A 20,323-nucleotide genomic window follows, 5' to 3' on the forward strand; every position below is an offset into this window, starting at 1 on the left:
CAGAGAACTGTTGTTCTTATCCAGTTCCTCGTCCGTAATGGGATGGAACAGGTCGCCACCCTCGAAGGGAAGGTCCAGTATGCGCTCCAGGATGTCCGGGTTGAACATGGTCACCCGTGGCCATACTGTCCTTCTCATGTCCGTAGCGATGGAAATAGCAAGGCCTGAGGTGTCAATGTGCGCCGTCGTGGACTCCATAATGTCTTGCGCTACAATTTTGGCCTCCGCCAGCCCCACCTCGAAGTATGCTTGGCTCTGTACCGGAGGGTCCGGAAGGAAGTCAGCTATTTTCCGCCAAAGCCTATGGTTGACAGCGGCGAGCATAGCGTCCCCATTAGACTGACGAAGATGAAGGGAAGCGTTGTAGTACATTTTCTTCCCATATTCTTCCAAGATGTTCTCCTCCTTACCCAGGAGTGCAGAGATCGTCTCTTCCTTAGCCAGGAGTGCAGAGGCTGATGTAATCAAAGAGGATTGTGGCTTGGAGTAGAGCAAAGCTACAGCGATCACTGAGGAGTGTGGCTGAGGTTGTGTGGACAGCAAGCGGGGGTCCTCCTTCCTCTGCCTACACTTGGCGTTGAGGTGCCTGTTGGTAGGCTGCGCCGAATGGGGTTTAAGCCATTCCTTTTTGACAAGTGCCACCATGTCTTTTTGCATCAGAATCCCCGTTCTAGCCATGGGGCGTAGAGTGAAGACCTCCGCTAGGACCACTGGCTGTTCCACCTCAGGCTAAGGAAGCCCCAAGTATTCGGGCAATACGGCGAGCTGCTCATGAAAGGCCTTGGCCGACGACAGTGTGCCGGGCTCCTCCTCCTCATCATCCAAGTCCACCAAGGTGTCCTGCTGGTCAGGTGCCGCTGGAGGAGTGCTGGTTGCCGGTGGCTGTGGCATACTGACAGGGGCGGCTGTTGCGGCGGCAGTGGGGCTGTCAAGACCGTTGGAGGGGTGGGAGCTGGCGTGGCGGGGACTGGCAAGGGCAGCTGAGGCTGCACCGTGGGCGCAGTCACTGGAACCACAGGCGGAGTGGCCATGGGTGCTAGTGGCAGAACTGGAGGGAGCATGTCCCTGATCACATCCTTGAGGATGATGCCCATCTGTGGAGACCTCATGAGGGTCAGAAACCTTAAAAAAAAAAACTGTCTTCACAGGCCGGTGGAGCACTTGGAGGCGCGGGCATGGGCTGAGACCTGGACACAGTCTGCCTTACTGTCTGCCGGATGTATCTGCCCTGCGACAATGAAGGGTATGCCGTAGGCCACGTGCCTGGTGAAGAGCAGTCCCACCTGGAAACTCATTCCCGAATCCGTTCCCCAAAGGGGGATGGTGTGGTGTCGGGCGAGCGTCATTTTATCTGGTCCAGCAGCCATCTTGTCGGGCTGCATGCCACGTGCCTGTGTCAGCCTCTTCCAAGACCTGGTAGGCTGATTGCCCTCGGCTGCATCACTGGTAGTGCTGCGTACAGGCACCCCCTCAGACATCTTTCCAGTACTAGTGCATATCCCCCCTCAGGCATAGACCCGGCAATAGAACCTTGCGGTCCCTCAGTGATATCACTGGTAGTATCTAGTGGCCCCCTTGGGCTGGTGGCCGGTAGCTGTAGCAGCCTCGGTACTCACCCTGGTACAAGAACCTGAAAGTGCCCCTACTTTGGGCCTGGACTTGGGGGGAGCGTGGCGCCAGAGGACAGAGGTATCTGATTAAAGACAAGAAAGAATACAAAAAAACACTTCTTTGGGGAAGAGCGCATGGAATTACTAGGCCGGAGGCCTAATCCAGGAGGGTTGGTGAAAGCGGTCCGTTCCCGTCGATTCAGAGAAGAGGACTGGGGAGTGGCGCTGGTGGGCGGAGTCAGGGGAGCACGTGCGCCCGGGGCCGCGCCCCGTGCGCACCTCTAAATTTAAAGGGGAAGAAGATTTTTTTCTGGTTAAAGAGACTAAAAAGTTTCCGTCTCCCATCCCTAGGGAGGGACGCCCATACAATATGGAGAAAACGGGACGGGATGTAGGAGTACAGGGTGGGAAAGGGACTTAATGTGTGCAACATGGAAGCTACCTAGGAGAATACATTTTTTAGCTCAATAAATTGTCTGCTTAAGCCAAAAGTCCTTGATGACTTTACAGCCAAATTGAAACGTGAAGCTTGAATCTAGGAGCATTCAGTATAACTGTCACAACCAGAATCCCAGGTGAACCATTAGACCTTCACAATGGACCAGAGAGAGAAAGCCTGTACTCCAAGCAGTCAACCAACTGAGCAAAAGGTGAAAGGGGATGAAGTGCTGGTAAGCCAAATATTCAGTATCAAAGCAATAGGCAATACCCAGACCCCTACCCAAGAATACGAAATACCTGTTGAGTCCAGATGATGTGAAACGAAGAAAAAAGGGGAGGGAGAAAGAAGTACCCAACCCAAGCAGCACAAGGGTGGTGCTGGTCCTAAGGGGAACAGGAAAACCACCATGCAATCCAATTTATAGAAAGTTCAATCAGGCAAGCAGAAAACAAATCCAGTAATTCTCCAAGTCCACAGTCCAAACGCATCCATGTAAAGCCAACCAATCCAGGGGTCTAGAAAATACAAGTCCTCATCAAAATCCAAAAGAGAAAATCCAGAGGCAGAGTCCGTAGGGAAACAGCCAGGGTCAAAACTACCAGGAAATCTAAGAAACTTCAGGAAGCGCCACCCTCACAAAAGGGCTGAAAAATGCCAGAGCCGAGAAAACAATGGGCTTTTACTCTCCTGGCATCAGGCCACATCTGTGTTATGTGTGCATGCAGCGGCGAGTCATGCGATAGCTAGTCTGAGCACGGCACACAAGGCATTGTGGTCCCTTCCTATGTGGTCCGTCCACAAGACGCCACAGGAGCCGCCAGGGACATACATCTGTCCCAGTGCGCCACAGGAGTGCCCTCCTGTGGAAGCACCAGTGTGGAGGTGTGGTAAGTCCGGGGTCTGACAGAGGCCCCTCCAAATGCCTGTCGACCCCACAGGTGATCCAGATGAAGTCTATGAACTTGGACCTACAATCGAGGAGCATTAACATTCTGAGAGCGTTCCCATTTGATTTCTTCTGGCCCATATGCCTTGCAGTGGATGAGATGGAGCAGGTGACCACATCAAAGGCGGGAACAGCATGCAAAGTATATTCTTCAGCAGAATCTAACTGAATCGAGAGGGGGGTGGGGGGACATGGAAGACAGTTGGCCATCTTGCACTATTTCCAAAGAGACACGTGAAGCACTGAATGCATATGCCAAGAATGTGGCAACACGATCTGCCACACGGTTTGATTACCCGGTGTATCTGGTAGAGCCCACAAAACAGGGTAGCATTTCGCAGGAACCGGGGGATGTTCAAATATCACGTGGACAACCAAACTGAATCAGCAAGGTGATACTCATGGGCTTTCTAGCAATGCTGATTAGCAAAATAACTCAGCAGTTGCTGGGCATTTTCTAGGTTGATACTTGTCTGCTCATGGACCTCTTGAAGGTGATAGAAACACCTGCCGTCTGCTACCACAGAGGTTATGGGAGGGTCGAACAGAGGCAAGGTTTGTGAATGCTGACAATACAACATGTAAGAATGAGAAAACCCAGACGAGGGGGGAACTGTTGTTATAGGCAAATTCAGCAGTTCATAGTACCGACAGCCAGGTCGCCTGGTGTAGAAACAAACACCCTAGGAGCTTGTACTAGGGACTGATTGACGTGTTCCATTTTCCCATCAGTTTCTGGATGGTAGGCAGAAGAGAAACATGCGTCAATGACCATGAGAGCATTAAGGGCTTTCCGAAATCGGAAGTTCTACTGGGAACCCTGGTCTGACACGATGAAAGAGGAAAGACAGACAAGACAGAAAACAAACCAAAAGTACAAGTCAGCCAGCACAAGAACCGAAGGTAGACCGGAATATGGGACACACCAAGCAATTTTTTATAAAACTGCTCACCACTGCTAATATAGTTTTCCTTTTGGTTCACTTCAGATACGTGTAAAGCTGCAGAAGTATGAGTCTGACACAGTGGTGATTGGCAAAGAGTTTTATTCAGGGAAAAATAAAGTGGAAACCTAACTAAGAGGGGTTTCTCTGTCTCTACTAATGAACTAAGGAATCAGTCAATGTCCAAGTGAATAAAAAGAGCTCACTGTCATGTCAAAATGCCTGCTTCCATCCCTCACACTTGTAACTAATAAGAAAAGGGTAGTGATCTTCTTGATACAGTTCCAATCCTAAGGGGAATTTTGCCTGTGAAAATGACTCCCTTTTCCAGGTCTCAGTTCCTTTCCGAGGAAAACAAACTAAGTTCCAGCTTGTGGTGCTGTAAGCTTTCAATTCCAATTCAAAAGAAAATATTCCAACTCAAACATCATTTCCTTGTTGACCATAGTTTTGTTTCACTATAGGGTTCCTGGAGGATGCCTCACTTCTCCAGGTATTCGATTCTCAATGTTCTCACAGTGCCAGGGAAATGCCTTCCCCATGCCTTCCTTTTAATTGGCTTCATGATACACAATCTTTGGGAAAAACCACCAGGAGGTATTGGATCTTTCTCCTGAGGTCTCTGGGCTTCACAGTTCCCAAGGGCTGGGTGGAATGGTTCCCTTCACCCAGGCCCTTCTTAGACTTTAGCATGCATTTCACACTGCCAGTGGGAATACCTTCCTTCCCATAACTTCTTTGCCCCTTTTGGCTTTCACAATCCACATTTCATTATAACAAGGCGGGATGTCTGCCTTCTGCTGGTTTGCTTCGCACTTCAAAAGTTCACACTTGACATAAGCTCCCAGTCTTATGGGTGTGGGTCCCAGATCCATGTATTCCTCCGGTCTTTGTGCGGTAATCCTGGTTAAATATCCTGCCAGGTACTATGAAGATTACTTGGCTTGATCTTCATAAAAGGGTACAGGTCGTAGACCCGTCGGATTCTCCCCTTTTGGTGCTGAAGACCTGGTTCACTATCCTGCCAAGTACTGTGGCTATGAAGATGACGTGGTTTGATCTTCATAAAAAGGTGCGGGTTCCAGATCAGTGTTCGAATGCTTGTCAGCCCTTCTGGAGACCCACTAACCTTCCCGGCAACCCTGGTACCTGAAATGGGCTTGCTGGTTTTCTTCGGACGGTCATGGGCTCTCCTCTGTGTCCTTTCGGGCCTCTTTCAGGACCTGCTGCTTTCTGGTGTGCTGCGGCAGCTCCGCAGAGTTTGGTTCCTCACGAGCTGCGCATCTCCTGTCAACCCTGCTTTCCAGCTGCTCCTTGTGTCTGGACGCCTGCTATTCTACAGCTCCAGTTGGTCTCTTCATGAAGGACCCGATAGGAACAGCTCCTCCTGCAGGGCTGCGTCCCCAACGACGGCTTCTCCTGTTCTCCGCTCCGGTCCGCTTCCAATCTGGTGGTTCCTCCAAGGAGCGCTTCTCTCTCTTGCCATTTGGTGCTTCCACATTGGACCGATTGGGAGCACCACCATAGATCTAGTAAGCCTCTGTTCTGCAGCCCCTTCTGTTCGCCGACAGCTTGAGCATTCCCTACGCTTGCGGTTCCTCCAGGGAAAGGTTCTCTCCCGTTCCTGGTTTCTCTCTTCAGTTTTGAATGGGCTCTGCCCAATCAGGTCTCTAGAGAAACTAGACTGTTAATTCACTTTCTCTTAAGTGTTCTCTATGCTTTTGCACTTCTTCGTCCCAGTACGGATCTTGAGGTCTTCCAGGGAGTCAATTGCTCTCTCCCTCGTCTCAGTACCTCGTGGATACATGCCCTTTGAGGAGTCTACACTCTTCCTCGTCCCAGTGCATCTTATATTGATGGTATGACAAAAACACATGGGAACACTAGGTAAAGTGTTGGTGGGAGTGGGATAGGAATGAGTGTAAGGGTTTGGTGGGTTATGGGAATACCGTGTTCTCCCCAGGTTATCACTAATACCATAGGGGGCTGCCATCCCCATAAGATCCACCTGCTTAGTACCACCCCCAGGGGGATTATCGGGTAGCGGACCCACCTCCCTGGTCTCATGGAAAGGGGGGCTCACCTAACGGGCGAAGTGACGACAACTAGGGATTCGTCACAAAGGTCTGGGATGAAATCCATTGTAACCATGTAACATGGCTTATGGGTAATCTGCATGGGTTGAAGTAATCCCATGGGTTTTCCTCCAGCATTCTTTCCATGTGTGCATATTACACAGGTCATGACAGTCTCTAGTGTCCCGTTTCATCCTAGGCCAATAACACCAGCACTGGGAGTAGCTAGGGATTTGTTCTGGCCAGGGTGGCCATTGATCTTAGCATCATGAGACCAGGGCCTGTTGTCTGGTGTCGGGGGTAGGAAGGAACAGGCTCCCTTGAATATAGGGTGGACGCTTAGAGTATTCCACGTTCCATTCAGTTAGGTCATCGAAATGGGAGAACAGCCATTCCTTGATAATGGTGGTCATAGTTGGTAGCAGAGTGCAGACACATAGGACATGTTCAGGCTGTGAAGCAGCATCAGGGAATCGGGTCAACAGAGCTCTGTGAAAGATACGAGACCGGGTCTGCTTGACCACATAATCAAAGGCTGAAAACAATTAGATGCCACCGAACTTGGCGACTATTCACGCACTTCAGAGAAGCCTGTCAAGCTCACTCTTGCGTTCCGTCAAATGCCCTCCACCTTCCTGAGTACCCCTCACGCCCGTCTCCTCACCTGTCGTTTCCTGGTCCGACACAACTCCGAATCTCCGGATTCTCAATGCTTCTTCCCTGGATTGTCGATGTGGTCTGCCTCGAGAGGAAGCCACCCTGCCCCTCTGACTCGGGGCCAAGGGGGCCCCCGTACCGGGGCAGACCGGTTTAAGGGGAAAAAGCCGGCGGGCATAAAAAACCCCTCGTAGCTGAGCCAGGTAGCAGGATAGCAGGCACAGGGTACTAAATGCAGACAAGTAGGACAACAGGAAAAGGACTGACTGAATGGGGGAGTTTGAGAAGGCAGACGAGGGAAGGGGAAACAAGGAAACGCTACCCTAGATAGCAAGGTAAGCCAAGAGAGTGCAATACTGAAGACAAGTAGAAAGAAAGAGCGGCGAAGCGCCACGGAGGAAAGACCTGCAGCGTATCAACCCGGAAGCCTGACACGAAGGGTTGCAACGCATCTGCTTCCGGGTTGGTGCCGACTAAAAGGACATCGCTGATCCGGAAACTAGACCGCTGCGGACAAGAACGTAATTACGTGACGGCAAGTTAATGGCCGCTCCACCGCCAGCGTTTCCATAATCGCCAGGGACCGCGGCGTGTGACAGTATATCCCCCTCCCAATCCGAACCCTCCAGGTTTCCCTGGATGTGTCCGGTGAAAACGCCCGATGAGTCTAGATGCATGTATGTACGACCTGGGCTCCCAGGAGTCCTCGGAACTAGGATAGTTCTTCCATGACACCAGGTATTCTAGCCTGCCTTTATGGTATCTAGAATCAAGGATGGCAGACACCTCATATTCCTCTGGTCCTGATTTGAGATTACTCAAATGCCCAGTAGTCTTGCCCATCGGGGTGTCTGGATCCACAGGGCTGAGAAGGGAGGAGTGAAACACCGGATGTACCCGGCCCATGGATTTGGGTAGTATCAATCTAAATGCCACAGGATTAATCTTCTTGGTAATCTTGAAGGGACCGATATATCTGGGGGTTAGTTTGGTCGGATGTACCCACCTAGGCAAGTATTTAGTTGATAGCCAGACCCGATCGCCCTCCTTCCATTCCGGACAGGGTAACCGAGCCCGATCAGAGTGGTCTTTATATCTGCGTCTGGCCAAAGCTAAACTTTGTAAAGCAGTGTCGTGGGCTTTAGAGATTTGATCAAGTGTGGATTCGATGGTGGGTATGTTAGCATGAGAGGGAAAGACTGGGAGTATGCTGCGAGGGTGATGTCCATAGGAACTAAAAAAAGGACTCAGTCCCGTGGCCGAATGTACAGTGTTATTATATGCAAATTCAGCAGTGGACAGAAGGTTCACCCAATTTTCCTGATTCTTGTTAACATAACACCTGAGATATTGTTCCAGAGTGGCATTAAGCCGCTCAGTTTGACCGTTGGTCTGAGGATGAAAACCTGATGATAAAGCCCTCTCGATTCCTAACCGTGTACACAGGGCGCTCCAGAACCGTGAAGTATATTGACTACCTCGATCTGAGATAATCTTATCGGGAAGACCGTGGAGCCTAAAAATATCCCTGAGAAACACCTCGGCCATCTCGGAGGCTGACGGCACACCCTGTAGTGCGGAAAAATGTGCTAACTTGGTAAATGTGTCAATGGTTACCATAATGCAAGTCTTCCCCTGAGATCTGGGCAGATCTACTATGAAATCAGTGGAAATTTGGGACCATGGCTGGTTGGGCAAGTCTGGCTGCGTAAGCAACCCATAGGGCTTATGCGTGGAGTTCTTGTTTTGGGCGCAGACCACACACGTCTTACAGTGTTGCCTAACATCATGTGAGAGTGAAGGCCAAAAGAAAGATCGTGAGATTAGCTCAAGGGTGCCTCGAACTCCCCTGTGTCCTGCCGTAACATGATTGTGACCCCATTCTAAAACTTTAGATTGTAAGGACCTTGAGGGAACGTACAAACGTTGTCCTACCAATAGAAGACCTTCAGACCAATGGATTTTAGATTGTAAGCCATTAGTTACTGTGATTGCCAAATCGGGTTTAGTTACCGATCTTATATCTTGCAAGAATGCCGAAACCATTCCCACAATCTTGTTTCGAGGAAACATTGGTTGACTAACTGAGGGGGAATAAGAGTCTGCAGACCGGCATCTAGACAGAGCATCCGCCAAGCTGTTTTGGGTGCCAGGAATGTACGTGATGATAAAGTCATATTGGCTGAAGAAATGTGCCCAGCGGGCCTGCCTTGAATTGACGCATTCCATGTTACGGAGAATTTTCAGGTTCTTATGGTCTGTACGTAAAGTAAACGGATGCCTTCCGCCTTGTAGCAGGTGTCTCCACTCTTCACAGGCCACCTTGAGAGCCAAAAGTTCTTTTTCTATCACTGAATAGTTCTGTTGACTGGAAGAAAGAGTTTTCGAAAGATATGCTACGGGATGTTCCTTCTCATCTTTCAGCTGGAGTAGTACTGCACCCAACGCGCTTGCTGAGGCGTCAGCCTCTACGATAAAAGGTTGAGTTTGATCCGGTTGAGTTAGGATGGGTGCAGAACAGAATCTCTTCTTAAGGTCAACAAAAGCTTGATCAGCTGATTCTGACCAGAAAAACGGTTTAGCGTCCTTTTTAAGTAATGAGGTTATTGGTAACACAATCAGTGAAAAATGACTGATGAATTTTCTGTAGAAATTGGCCAGGCCCAGAAACCGTTGAACATCTTTCAAAGAGGTGGGAATGGGCCAGTCCAAGATGGCAGATACCTTCCTTGGATCCATAATAATACCATCATGGGACAGAATGTATCCCAAATATGGAACGGATGACTTCTTGAAGATGAACTTCTCAGGTTTAACTAACAGATGTTGCAATTGCAAGCGATGCAAAACCGTCTGAAGATGTACTATATGTTCAGATGGGGATCTTGAGAAAATCAAAATGTCATCCAAGTATACTATGACACTGAGGTATAGCAGGTCAGAGAATAGACGATCCATAAAGCGCTGGAATATGGCAGGAGCGTTAACAAAGCCAAATGGCATCACTCGATACTCAAAAAGACCAAATGGAGTACGAAATGCGGTCTTCCATTCGTCTCCATCCTTAACACGTAGAAGGTGGTAAGCACTCCGGAGGTCCAGCTTAGAGAAGATGGTAGAACCCTGAACCGCTTCCAATATGTCTGTTATCAGAGGCATAGGGTATCGGTCCCGAACTGTGACTTTATTTAGACCTCTATAGTCAATGCAGGGCCTTAACTCAGTCGAATCCCTCTTAGGTATGAAGAACAGCGAAGCCCCAGCCGGAGATTTGGAGGGACGAATGAGGCCATTGGTCAAATGAGAGTCCAAATATCTGCGAAGCGCCCTCTTTTCTAGTAGAGACAAAGAAAACATGCGGCTGAACGGCACCAGGGCATCTGGCACCAGCTCAATAGCGCAATCCTCCGGCCTATGTGGAGGTAGATCTAAGATTGGATCATCTTTGAAGACTTCCTTGAATTCTGCCAATTCCGGAGGAACCCTACTAATCTCATGTACTCCTTCCTGTTGTGGAGTAAGGACTTGTACCATTTCCTCTGAAGCATGGGATAAACAATTCTGTTTACAATATGGGGAGGAAAAAGCCAAGGTGTTTTGTGCCCAATCGATGAGTGGGTTATGCCTCCTCAACCAAGGAATTCCCAGGATCACAGGAAAATGTGCTGCTCGTATTAAGTCGAATTGTAACTCTTCCGAATGTTGGAAAACCCGGACCTTCAAGGATACTGTGGAATGGGTAATTGGTCCTGACGAGAGTGGTGAACCGTCAACTCCCTCTACTTTCTGATATTCTTCTCGCTTTAACAGAGGGAGTCCTTGTTGGTGTGCCCACATGGTATCCATGAATATGCCTGCGGCACCACAATCTACCAGAGCCATGGTTGTAAGAACCTCTGTCGGAGTCTCCAACTGGATGGGAACTGCCATGAGACGAGAGTCCATCGAGACGGCTTGTGAAGCTACAGTCACAGTGACATAGGGACTAGCACTCTGACCTCGGTTACTCGTCCCCTTTAGTTCCGAGGTTGATCGTTTCCCGACCGCTTAAGTGGAACTTCTGGACAGTTTCGTAGTAAATGAGTGCCTGATGCACAATACATACAGAGGCCAGCATTCCTCCGACGTCTTCTTTCTTCAGGAGTCAAGGAAGATCTAGCAGACCCCACTTGCATTGGTTCTTCCTTGTTATCGGAGTTAGGCAGGGAGGGCAATGAGTGGGTACTCGGTAGAAAAGAGGCCGGGCTCTTTGCTTCTTTCTTTCCGCCTTGCGTTCACTAAGGCGATAGTCAATTTGAGTAACAACGGAGAACAAATCAGACAGGGTGGTGGGGCGGGCTATCCTTGCCAGTTCGTCCTTTATTTCATCCTTTAAACCTCGACGAAATATGGTGTATTGAGCCCGTTCTGGCCATCCAGCTTCTGAAGCCAAACGTTTGAATGTGGAAATATAAGTCAGTAAATCCCTAGAACCTTGGTTAACATCCAGGAGTTCTTCCGCAGCCACATGTATCATCTCAGGTTGCTCGAAAGTCTGGCGCAATAAGGACAAAAACCCCTCATAGTCTCTTATGACGGGGTTATTGTTGGTCACCAAAGGGGCAGCCCAAGCTAATGCATTCCCCGTTAGGTTGGATACCATAAATCCCACCTTAGTATGATCATTTTGGAACAACTGAGGTCTAAAGGTGAAGTATATAGAACAAGCTTCCAAAAATTCCTTTAGACGTTTCGGAGTTCCATCGAACTTTCCAGAGGATAAAGCCATGGGAGGTAAGTCAGAATCCCTTGTATCCCTAGTAGAGACCATCTGTCTCAATACGGCATTATCTGCTTTCACATTCTGGAGTTCCACATTCAGGGCCTGGACCGCGGCCACTAGTTCTTGTATTTGTTCCGAAGTGGCCATCTTTTACTTTAGGCGTTGCAAACTGTCAAGCTCACTCTTGCGTTCCGTCAAATGCCCTCCACCTTCCTGAGTACCCCTCACGCCCGTCTCCTCACCTGTCGTTTCCTGGTCCGACACAACTCCGAATCTCCGGATTCTCAATGCTTCTTCCCTGGATTGTCGATGTGGTCTGCCTCGAGAGGAAGCCACCCTGCCCCTCTGACTCGGGGCCAAGGGGGCCCCCGTACCGGGGCAGACCGGTTTAAGGGGAAAAAGCCGGCGGGCATAAAAAACCCCTCGTAGCTGAGCCAGGTAGCAGGATACCAGGCACAGGGTACTAAATGCAGACAAGTAGGACAACAGGAAAAGGACTGACTGAACGGGGGAGTTTGAGAAGGCAGACGAGGGAAGGGGAAACAAGGAAACGCTACCCTAGATAGCAAGGTAAGCCAAGAGAGTGCAATACTGAAGACAAGTAGAAAGAAAGAGCGGCGAAGCGCCACGGAGGAAAGACCTGCAGCGTATCAACCCGGAAGCCTGACACGAAGGGTTGCAACGCATCTGCTTCCGGGTTGGTGCCGACTAAAAGGACATCGCTGATCCGGAAACTAGACCGCTGCGGACAAGAACGTAATTACGTGACGGCAAGTTAATGGCCGCTCCACCGCCAGCGTTTCCATAATCGCCAGGGACCGCGGCGTGTGACAAAGCCAGATACTGTGCCATTTTCTGTCACTGTATATTTCAGTTCAGAGGACAGCCCCCACAGTAAAGGGCGAGGCATCGGCTTCTACGACATACGGTAGATCAGGGTTGAGGTGTTGCAGAACCGGGGCTGAGGTAAAAGTCTCTTTTAGTGTATCAAAAGTATCTTGTGCCTTTTCTTGGACCAGTGAAGGGGCACAGATAGACTAGTGAGTCAGGTCAAATGGGTGTTTATTGTTGAAACGCCCTGAATAAAACATTGATAAAAGCTAGAGAACCCCAAAAAGGTCTCCAAGGCTTTTAGCAAAACAGGAATGGGTCAATCCAAAACGGCCTCGATTTTTGCTATACTCATGTAGATATTATCAGCTGATAACATGAACCAGAGGAATTCCAGATGTTGTAAAGTTTTGTGAAGGGATCTGCCTGTTTCATCTGGGCCAGTAACACTGAGCACTAAATATCAACAGGGCTTATTGGGCATGAGGCCGGAAGGACAACTGTCTTCCCTAACTGTTAAATAACAGTAATGGTACACAACAAATGGTTATTTGGGAGAAGAAAAAAAGAGTGACACAGGACAAACCAATTGACTATCATTAGGTGGACTTATGCCTACTTTGCTATGTCTGTTTGCGTCTCCCTAGAGGAGACGGAGCAGCCTGCCATTGCTGCCCCATTCTGAGGCAAGCTGGAAGATGTACTGATCACACTAATAATTCATACGTCCTGAAGAAGATGGTCTAACCAAAGTGCACCATCGAAACCGGTCGACCCAACTGGTTATGTCTTACCCATAACCTTTTAGATACTCCCACAACCTACAGGGGGTACTTTCTCAGTCATTTTCACTCACTTAATGTGAGCCTTTTAAGAATGTCCTATGCATAAGGGCATGACTTTTTTTTTTTTAAATACAAACATTATTTTTTATGTTTTCCATGCAACCACCGACACGTGGTAATTAGCGGACCATAGGGTGAATAAAAATACTGATGAAATTACCATGGTACCACTAACCACTTGTTAGCTTCCAAATAATTTCTCTACGAGATTTAATTCCAATACTCGCAGGTAGATTTCAAACGGTGGTTGCTACCAGGTTGTCGTAGTTTTTGTCAAGTTATAGACAGCTATCATCTCCTCACACAAAAATTGTTTAAAGCTTAGGGACAGTTTCTCTTACCTATCCCTCTTAGCTAGGCGTTACACCATTCGCCATCTAGGGTCAGGCACCCCCGCTAGGGCTAGGGTGTTCTTCCTGAGGGCCAGTGTTACGCTCACCTGGTCTCTGCGGGGACGTTGGGGCACGGTTGGAGCCCTTCCCGGATCTGGTTCCCTCTGGTCGCTTCTCCCCCAACTGCTGTCTTGCCGGGGATCCTGACGGCTGGGCTTGTTCCTGTGATAAGAGGAGCGGGAGTAAGGATAGCGTGGTGGAGTCGCAGTTTCCCTCTACCCTTTCGTGCCAAAATGTAGTGCGTGCAAAGTTTACCCATGCAGGCTCACCTGTTTGTATGTAAGGATGAGCTCTCCGTCTTCCTTTCTTCAGCAGGGGCACTGCGGATGGACCTCGTTGTGTCACTGGTCCAAATTGTGGAGGTCCAGACCGGCTGCGACCTTTGCGTCTTGACGATAAGTTTATATAATAATGGTTGTTGTCTGTATTCTTGTAACAATACTGTCTCAAGTAAGATTGTTCATAATGGTATATGGTTCTCTCCCCTGTAGATGATGAAGATGACCCAGGAGCGCGAGGTGGAGAGAAGAGGCTGCTCCGGATGATCCCACCACTGGTAAGTAAGTTGTTTTTAAGAATTGCTCAAAGTTCGTGAGTTGTGCTGCTCTAGCAAGTTAAAGTCTGTGTGACCGCTCACCTTGTGTCTCTTATTCTCTTGCAGGGGCGGCAGAGCGGCGATGGCTGGCGAGCTGTGTCCGACTCTGTCAGGTTGCCGGAGATTAAGATTTGCGTGGAGGCTGTGCCCGATGAAAGCCCCGTGTTGGTGAAGTTCAGAGCAGGTAAGGATGCTGGGCGGTACCTGTGGAGGATTTCGGAAGGCAGGTAAGGTGAATGCGGCTGCGGTGGAGTAGGGAGCAGACTGCAGCACTTCCAGTGATGGTGTGGCCTCAGGTAAGGCGTGCGCAGCAACTGCGGAATGAGAAGCGGATGGCGATGCTTCTGGTGATGCCGCAACTTCAGGTAAGGCGTGCGCAGCGACTGCAGAGCGGAAAGCAAATGGCAGACTTTCCGGCGATGGTGTGGCTGAATTCAGATAAAATGGTCGAGGTATCCGGAGTCTGGAGATGCACGTGTTGAACCAGGTAGGTGGTGGAGGGTTCCGGAGACTGAAGGCGCACGTGCTGAATCAGGTAAGAGTCTTCTGAACGGCAGTAAGCGTTACGCTGCTCTCAGCAAACTAACGCGAAGCGCCAGTATGCGGGTGGGGCCAGTTTATATAGCCTGGCCCCAGCCACTCCCCTTAGGCCCCGCCTTGTGGCCCCACCTAGCTCCTCCTTCTGTCTTCTGCACGTGTCTTCCCTGTGATAACAGGGCCCCACCCGGCCTTGCTGCACCTGCCTTTGGTGTTCTGTGTGCCATGCACACTTTGAAATTAGCTTGGTGCCATAAGCACCAAGACTGGGTCCATTGGGACCCTGCATGAAGTGAAGTACTGGGCTCCTGCCCAGTGGCCATGACAGCCAGATAAGATAGCTAATTGTTCTTTTCCCCATGTGCTTTCCTTAATGTCCTGATAGTCAATTGGTTTGTCCTGTGTCACTCTTTTTTTCTCCCAAAGAACCGTTTGTCGTTTACCAGTAACACTGAGATGAGTCCTCACAAAGACCCTACCTAAACTCTCCACCCATGGCTTGCTATCAGAGAAAGCTTTTAACCTCCCAAGCTGAATATCAATGTGGGTGAAAACATTAATAAACCCATAAGCCTTGGGAGAAATGAAACACCTTTTAAAAACATGGGAGATTCATAGAGTTGGAAGCTCCCTTAACTCCCACAGGAATGTTAAAGATAAATCTGTAAATAATACCAATTTAGACCCTAAAGATCTTTATTTTCAATGTATCCTTGTGATATTCCTTTTGGGAATATAATTAATGAAAAAAAGGCGCATGAGATTAAAATTCCCATGAGAAAAGCAGATTCTTGCATTTTGGAATCCCCAAACTACTGGGACGAGGAAGAAGGCCGAAGAAGCACAAAACTGCTGAATGTAGCTTATGAATGCAAATGACCCACACCGGAGGGAGACTGGGAGCTTAAAAGGCCCCCTCAGGTGCAGACCATGAGGATGCAGGAGTAGTAGAGCAGTAGGTGGAGGAGTTGGGAACTCTCCACGTTGAAGTAGAAGCAGAAGCTGGAGGGGGAAGAAGACGCCGGGTCCACTGCCAACTGTTGAGCAGTTGCCAGTCCCGAGAGGGTCTTTGCCTCCAGAAGCCCTAATTGCAGAGGAGGCGCAGCGGGAAGCGAACGTTTAAAAAGCTTTCCCCACAGAAAGTCTGTCTCCGGTGGTAGGCAAGCACCAGAGAGCCTTTGGAGCCGAGAGAGCTCCGTGTGGAAGTGGCACGGGCTTCAAAAGACGGAAATCAGCTGGTGGATTGCGAGAAGCAGCTGAGGCAGAAGACCTGGCAGCAGCAAGGCGAATGGACGTGCACGTCAGACCCGTTGAGTCCAGTAAGATACCGTGACACTGGATCTCTCCGTAACCGCCTGCTTGCTCAGACCAGGTGCTTTACAACCAGCAAAATGCATAGAGGGAAATACGAGAAGAAAAGTGCTTTTGAATACCGAACAGACATAAAGCAGATAAAGCAGTATTTTGTAAACCACACTGACTTTGAAGGGCGAAAGTGAAATGTTAAGAGCTTGATTATCAGACCAAAGAGGTGTGAATATATGCATGTGGGGCAATTTAAAAGCCAGCAACAAGACGGGCAATAATTCAAGAACTTAATACAAACTATTATTGCCAAAGCCAAAAGAAAGTTATAAGAAGGCAATTTGAAAACAAGAATGATTGTCAATGTCAAGAGGTGGCAAATAAGAATCCAAATATTTGTAAACTCTATTGCCCATATTTGAAGAAGTTCATAAAAGCAACTGGCTTAAACCCACATATCCAAAGCCAAAGAAGAGTTAGAGTGTAAACTGAATTATTGTCAGCATTTGGTTGAAGAAGTGGGTAAAATAAGAGTGACAAGAAGGCTGCCCTTCTGGTAAAGGATATTCAGATGGAGTGGAGCATAACTTGCAGAGTGTGTGCAAAAGTGTCTAATAAATAGCACCAATGTAAATCTGGTTTTCCCTGAAGAAATTCTCGAATGTGATGTTGTGAAGCAAGAGGCATTGCTACATTGTTGGAAGCTGATCCTTACCACAGAAGTACTTGGAGTTAGTAGTTTGTTCTAGACTGGTAGGAGAGTACTCCAGGTCAGAGGTTGTTACAATGTTCTGTTCTGGCATGAGAGTATACAATAACAGAAAACATTTTATGTTTATTGTGATATAGCCGTAAAACAGCTTTTCACAACATTTATTGTCTGGATAGGTCTCCTTGTATTGTATGTGTAATATCTCCCTTGTTTGTAATAGACTGAGGTGGAATCTTTAAATTCTGCCCTCCACTGTGAATTCGGGAAACATCTCAGATACCTGGGGAACCATCCTCTGGGCTTGTCACACGATTACAGTGATTGGAAATCGTGATCCCAGCATCACAGATTGTATTAATCCAATCTGCCCTCTTTGCGGATTCTTTTACCTTCATTGGATTCTTTAGGAGATGTTTTTGTCTTCAGGATTTCAGATACCTGTGTTTTAATATCTTCCAAATAGGGATCATCATTTTCCCTTAGCATATCCTTTATGTTTTCATATAATGAGTTCTTGCGTGGATCTATGATCTTTCGATATGAGGAAAGCACCCTCCATTCAATCTGTGATCTTTAAGACTAAATGCAAACTCGTACCTTAACGACGTTATCGTTAAGGACTCAGGCAGTTGCAGAACATATTTCCATAGTTTGCCTTCAATCCTATCCCAGTAAATGCCTTTTGTCATTGGGTTTATGTCCAGACCATAGATAAGAGATGGAGCTACCTTTCCTGTATAAAATTTTACCAACTGGAGCAGAGTGAATTTACAGTAGGTGTGCAGGATTTTTATAATTTGTGCGCCCAACTACATTACTTTGCGCTCTAAATCTTGCGTTAGCAGACCTATGTTGGATGACTCCATAGGCAAAAACCGAGGTATATAACCTTGTTCGCTACCGATATAGTCTGCCCCTCATATGCCAAGCGAATTGTGGAACTTGTTTTTGTGACCATCTGAATGTTAACATTTTTGACTTTTTTGGATTGATCTGTAAGTCATTTGATTCTGAGTATTCCGCCAGGGTTTTTAGTAAACGTTGGAGTCCTATAGGAGTATAGTCCAGGAGAACAATATCATCTGTGTAGGCGATCCATGTACGTTTTGCCTTACCAACTTTGGGACTCGCCAACCCAGCATTGTCCAGACTTTTGGACAGATCAGACAGATAAAGATTGAACAGGCACGAGGCCAGTCTACATCCTTGTTTGACCCCTCTTTCAAATGTTATTGGGTTGCTCATGTTGCTTCTCCTGTCCTACCTGGCCTGCAATTTTGTATGTCACAAGTTCCACATTGAATGCTAACAATGCTTGCGGTAGTCCCCATTTTTGCAACTTGCTCCACAACAGGCTTCTGTTGACAGTATCGAAAGCCTGTGAGAGAGCAATCCATGCCCTATATAGTATCTACCAGGCCATTGAGTGATGTTGATAACCTTTTTCGGAAGCCAAGAATAAACTGCCATCAGTATTCAGAACTACTTTGCTGGTGGGGTAGCGGCAACCCCTCTTCATGTCCTGTGTGTTACTAGGGAGCGGAGGGCTGCAACACAATTCCCCTCCCACCCCCACACGCAGCTGTCACAGCCACAGAAAGCACAGGCCGCCAATGCAGCATCAAGTAGTTCAGCGCTTGCTTGGTAGTTCGTAACTCGCTCCACCCTGAGCGTTTCCACGAAGCCTTCCCTGGGTTGATTTGCTGTGAAAAGGCGGTCACACACTGAGTACTCAGGCAATGGGGACAGCAATCAGCATCCCACTGAAACGGGGCAAAGCGCAAGAAATCCCCTTTGATCGGTGGAATATGTGGAGGCAGTCCCTTTTCTCTTCAAGCTTAACAGGGCCCCCAGCTTTAAAAGGGCATAACAGGAAGTCTTCACTTTTCAAGAAGTTGTTTTAAAGATATGCCCGAAAAATAGCTTCGAAGTATTTCAACAAGTGTAACTGAATGTAAAAGAAATTAGCGTTAAACCTATATGCCTCAAATGAATGGAGGAAAGGAATGGATGAAAGATAAAATAACATTAAGCAAAATCAGAGTGCATTTATTTAACTAGCCAACTTAATAAATCATTAACGAGTTGGTGTCTGATAACAGAACATTAATAAGGACTTAGCAACAAATAAAATGTCATGAGTAAACAAAAAAACACAATTACCTTAAGAGTATATTTTATGCCTTCAAAAATAAGCTCCACGTCAACAATGTTTAGCAGGGTATCTGCTGGTAAAACCTGGCCTCTGAAAGACAGATGAGAGATAGTAAACATACATTTGATCAGAACAGACCTTCTTAGCAGCATACACGTTTATTTTTGCAGACAGGGAATTACACTTCGACAAAGTATAATTTGACTTGTCGGTGGGTGAAGAGCTTGCTAGGCGAAGAAATAAGATGAAATCAAAACCAAAGAGGGATGGCAACATGATGACTATACAGAAGTATATCTACAAACTTTGGAAGGTAAATCGACAGGAATAACCTCTGAGGGAAGCACTGATAATGGGAATACTGCTAGAACGTGCAGGACTCAATGTTGACATTAAATAAAGCAGCAGGCAACTTTTCAAATATAACAGATTGTCTAACATCTTCATAAATACCATTGTGTAGCTATTCACATGTTTACGTTTTCAATTCCATATAAACTAAGGGTTTCAGATTAGGCTTCAGATTAGACTAAAGAGTTAAATTCCTTGGATATCACAGAGGAATCTGAGTACCCCGAACCACAAAACTGTGCCACAGATGGCAGACTGAATAATGCTTTAACAATGAAACAAAAAAATCTGGACAACGAAACTCGTTTACAAGTGATTCCTGAAAGATGGAAGATAATGCAAAAGGAAGTCCCAGGTGGTGAGCTTATTGGGGACACTGGACATTCCGGCTTGTGGGAAATAGGAAAACATAGATTCAAGTTGATTTAGATGCTTATAGTCCTTCCTCCACCTCCCTCATGGGCTTGCTGTGATGTATGTACACAGCCAAGCAGTCCCAGATGTGCTTCTAAAAATGTGCTGTCACTTTAAAGCTTTTGGAAAGGGCTGTGTGTGCTGCTTCCACCTATAATAGTATGCCAAACTATCACCCTTCCTTGTGTATGCATGTCCCCTATGCCATTGAAAATGGGATGAAGGAGCAGCCACCAGGGGGCGCACAGGTGAGGACAGCCTTATTTGCGCTGCTCCCACAGCTGAGGACATAAAGGGGTCTTGAACCCAAGGGAGGACTGGGAATCAAAGGAGGCCTTGGAAATAATTGTCCACGTGGCCCCAAATTACAAATTGTAAGCAAGCCCAACATTTTTCCTGTGAAAAAATGTGGAAATAACACAAAAGAGGCCCAGGATGCAATGGCCTACAGGGAGATCTCCAGAGTTCCTGATAGGCCAGTCCCCCCCTGCCTGAACCCCCTTCTCCTTTCGAGACCTTCAAATGCGGAATCAACCCGTCAAATTACTTGTGTGGGCTGTTGGGCAAAACTTTAGATAACCACTGTAAAAATAGTTTTTTGACATCACTTAAAGAATCTTAAAGAATCTGCAGAAAGGTTTATAGCTAAGCTGAACTTTAGACCCGGAAATATTAATACAAGACCCTAACGCTGAGAGTAAAATAAAAAAGAAAGCAAAGGATTGGGAGATGGTAAATATTGTGGACATT

At 47.6% G+C, this 20,323-nt stretch overlaps 1 protein-coding gene across 1 annotated transcript in view; it reads right to left on the minus strand.

The window, feature by feature from the left end:
* The window catches only part of ACACB (acetyl-CoA carboxylase beta), a 3,851,763-nt gene that overhangs the window by 2,644,321 nt on the left and 1,187,119 nt on the right, over nucleotides 1–20,323 (minus strand). The window contains exon 16 of the mRNA XM_069619430.1: nucleotides 18,817–18,898. Within this exon, the coding sequence (XP_069475531.1) occupies nucleotides 18,817–18,898 (82 nt within the window). The remainder of the gene's footprint in view (nucleotides 1–18,816; nucleotides 18,899–20,323) is intronic.

This window comes from Ambystoma mexicanum, chromosome 10 (assembly GCF_040938575.1).
Source record: "Ambystoma mexicanum isolate Mex_15411 chromosome 10, UKY_AmexF1_1, whole genome shotgun sequence".
In the NCBI taxonomy this organism is placed as follows: domain Eukaryota; kingdom Metazoa; phylum Chordata; class Amphibia; order Caudata; family Ambystomatidae; genus Ambystoma; species Ambystoma mexicanum.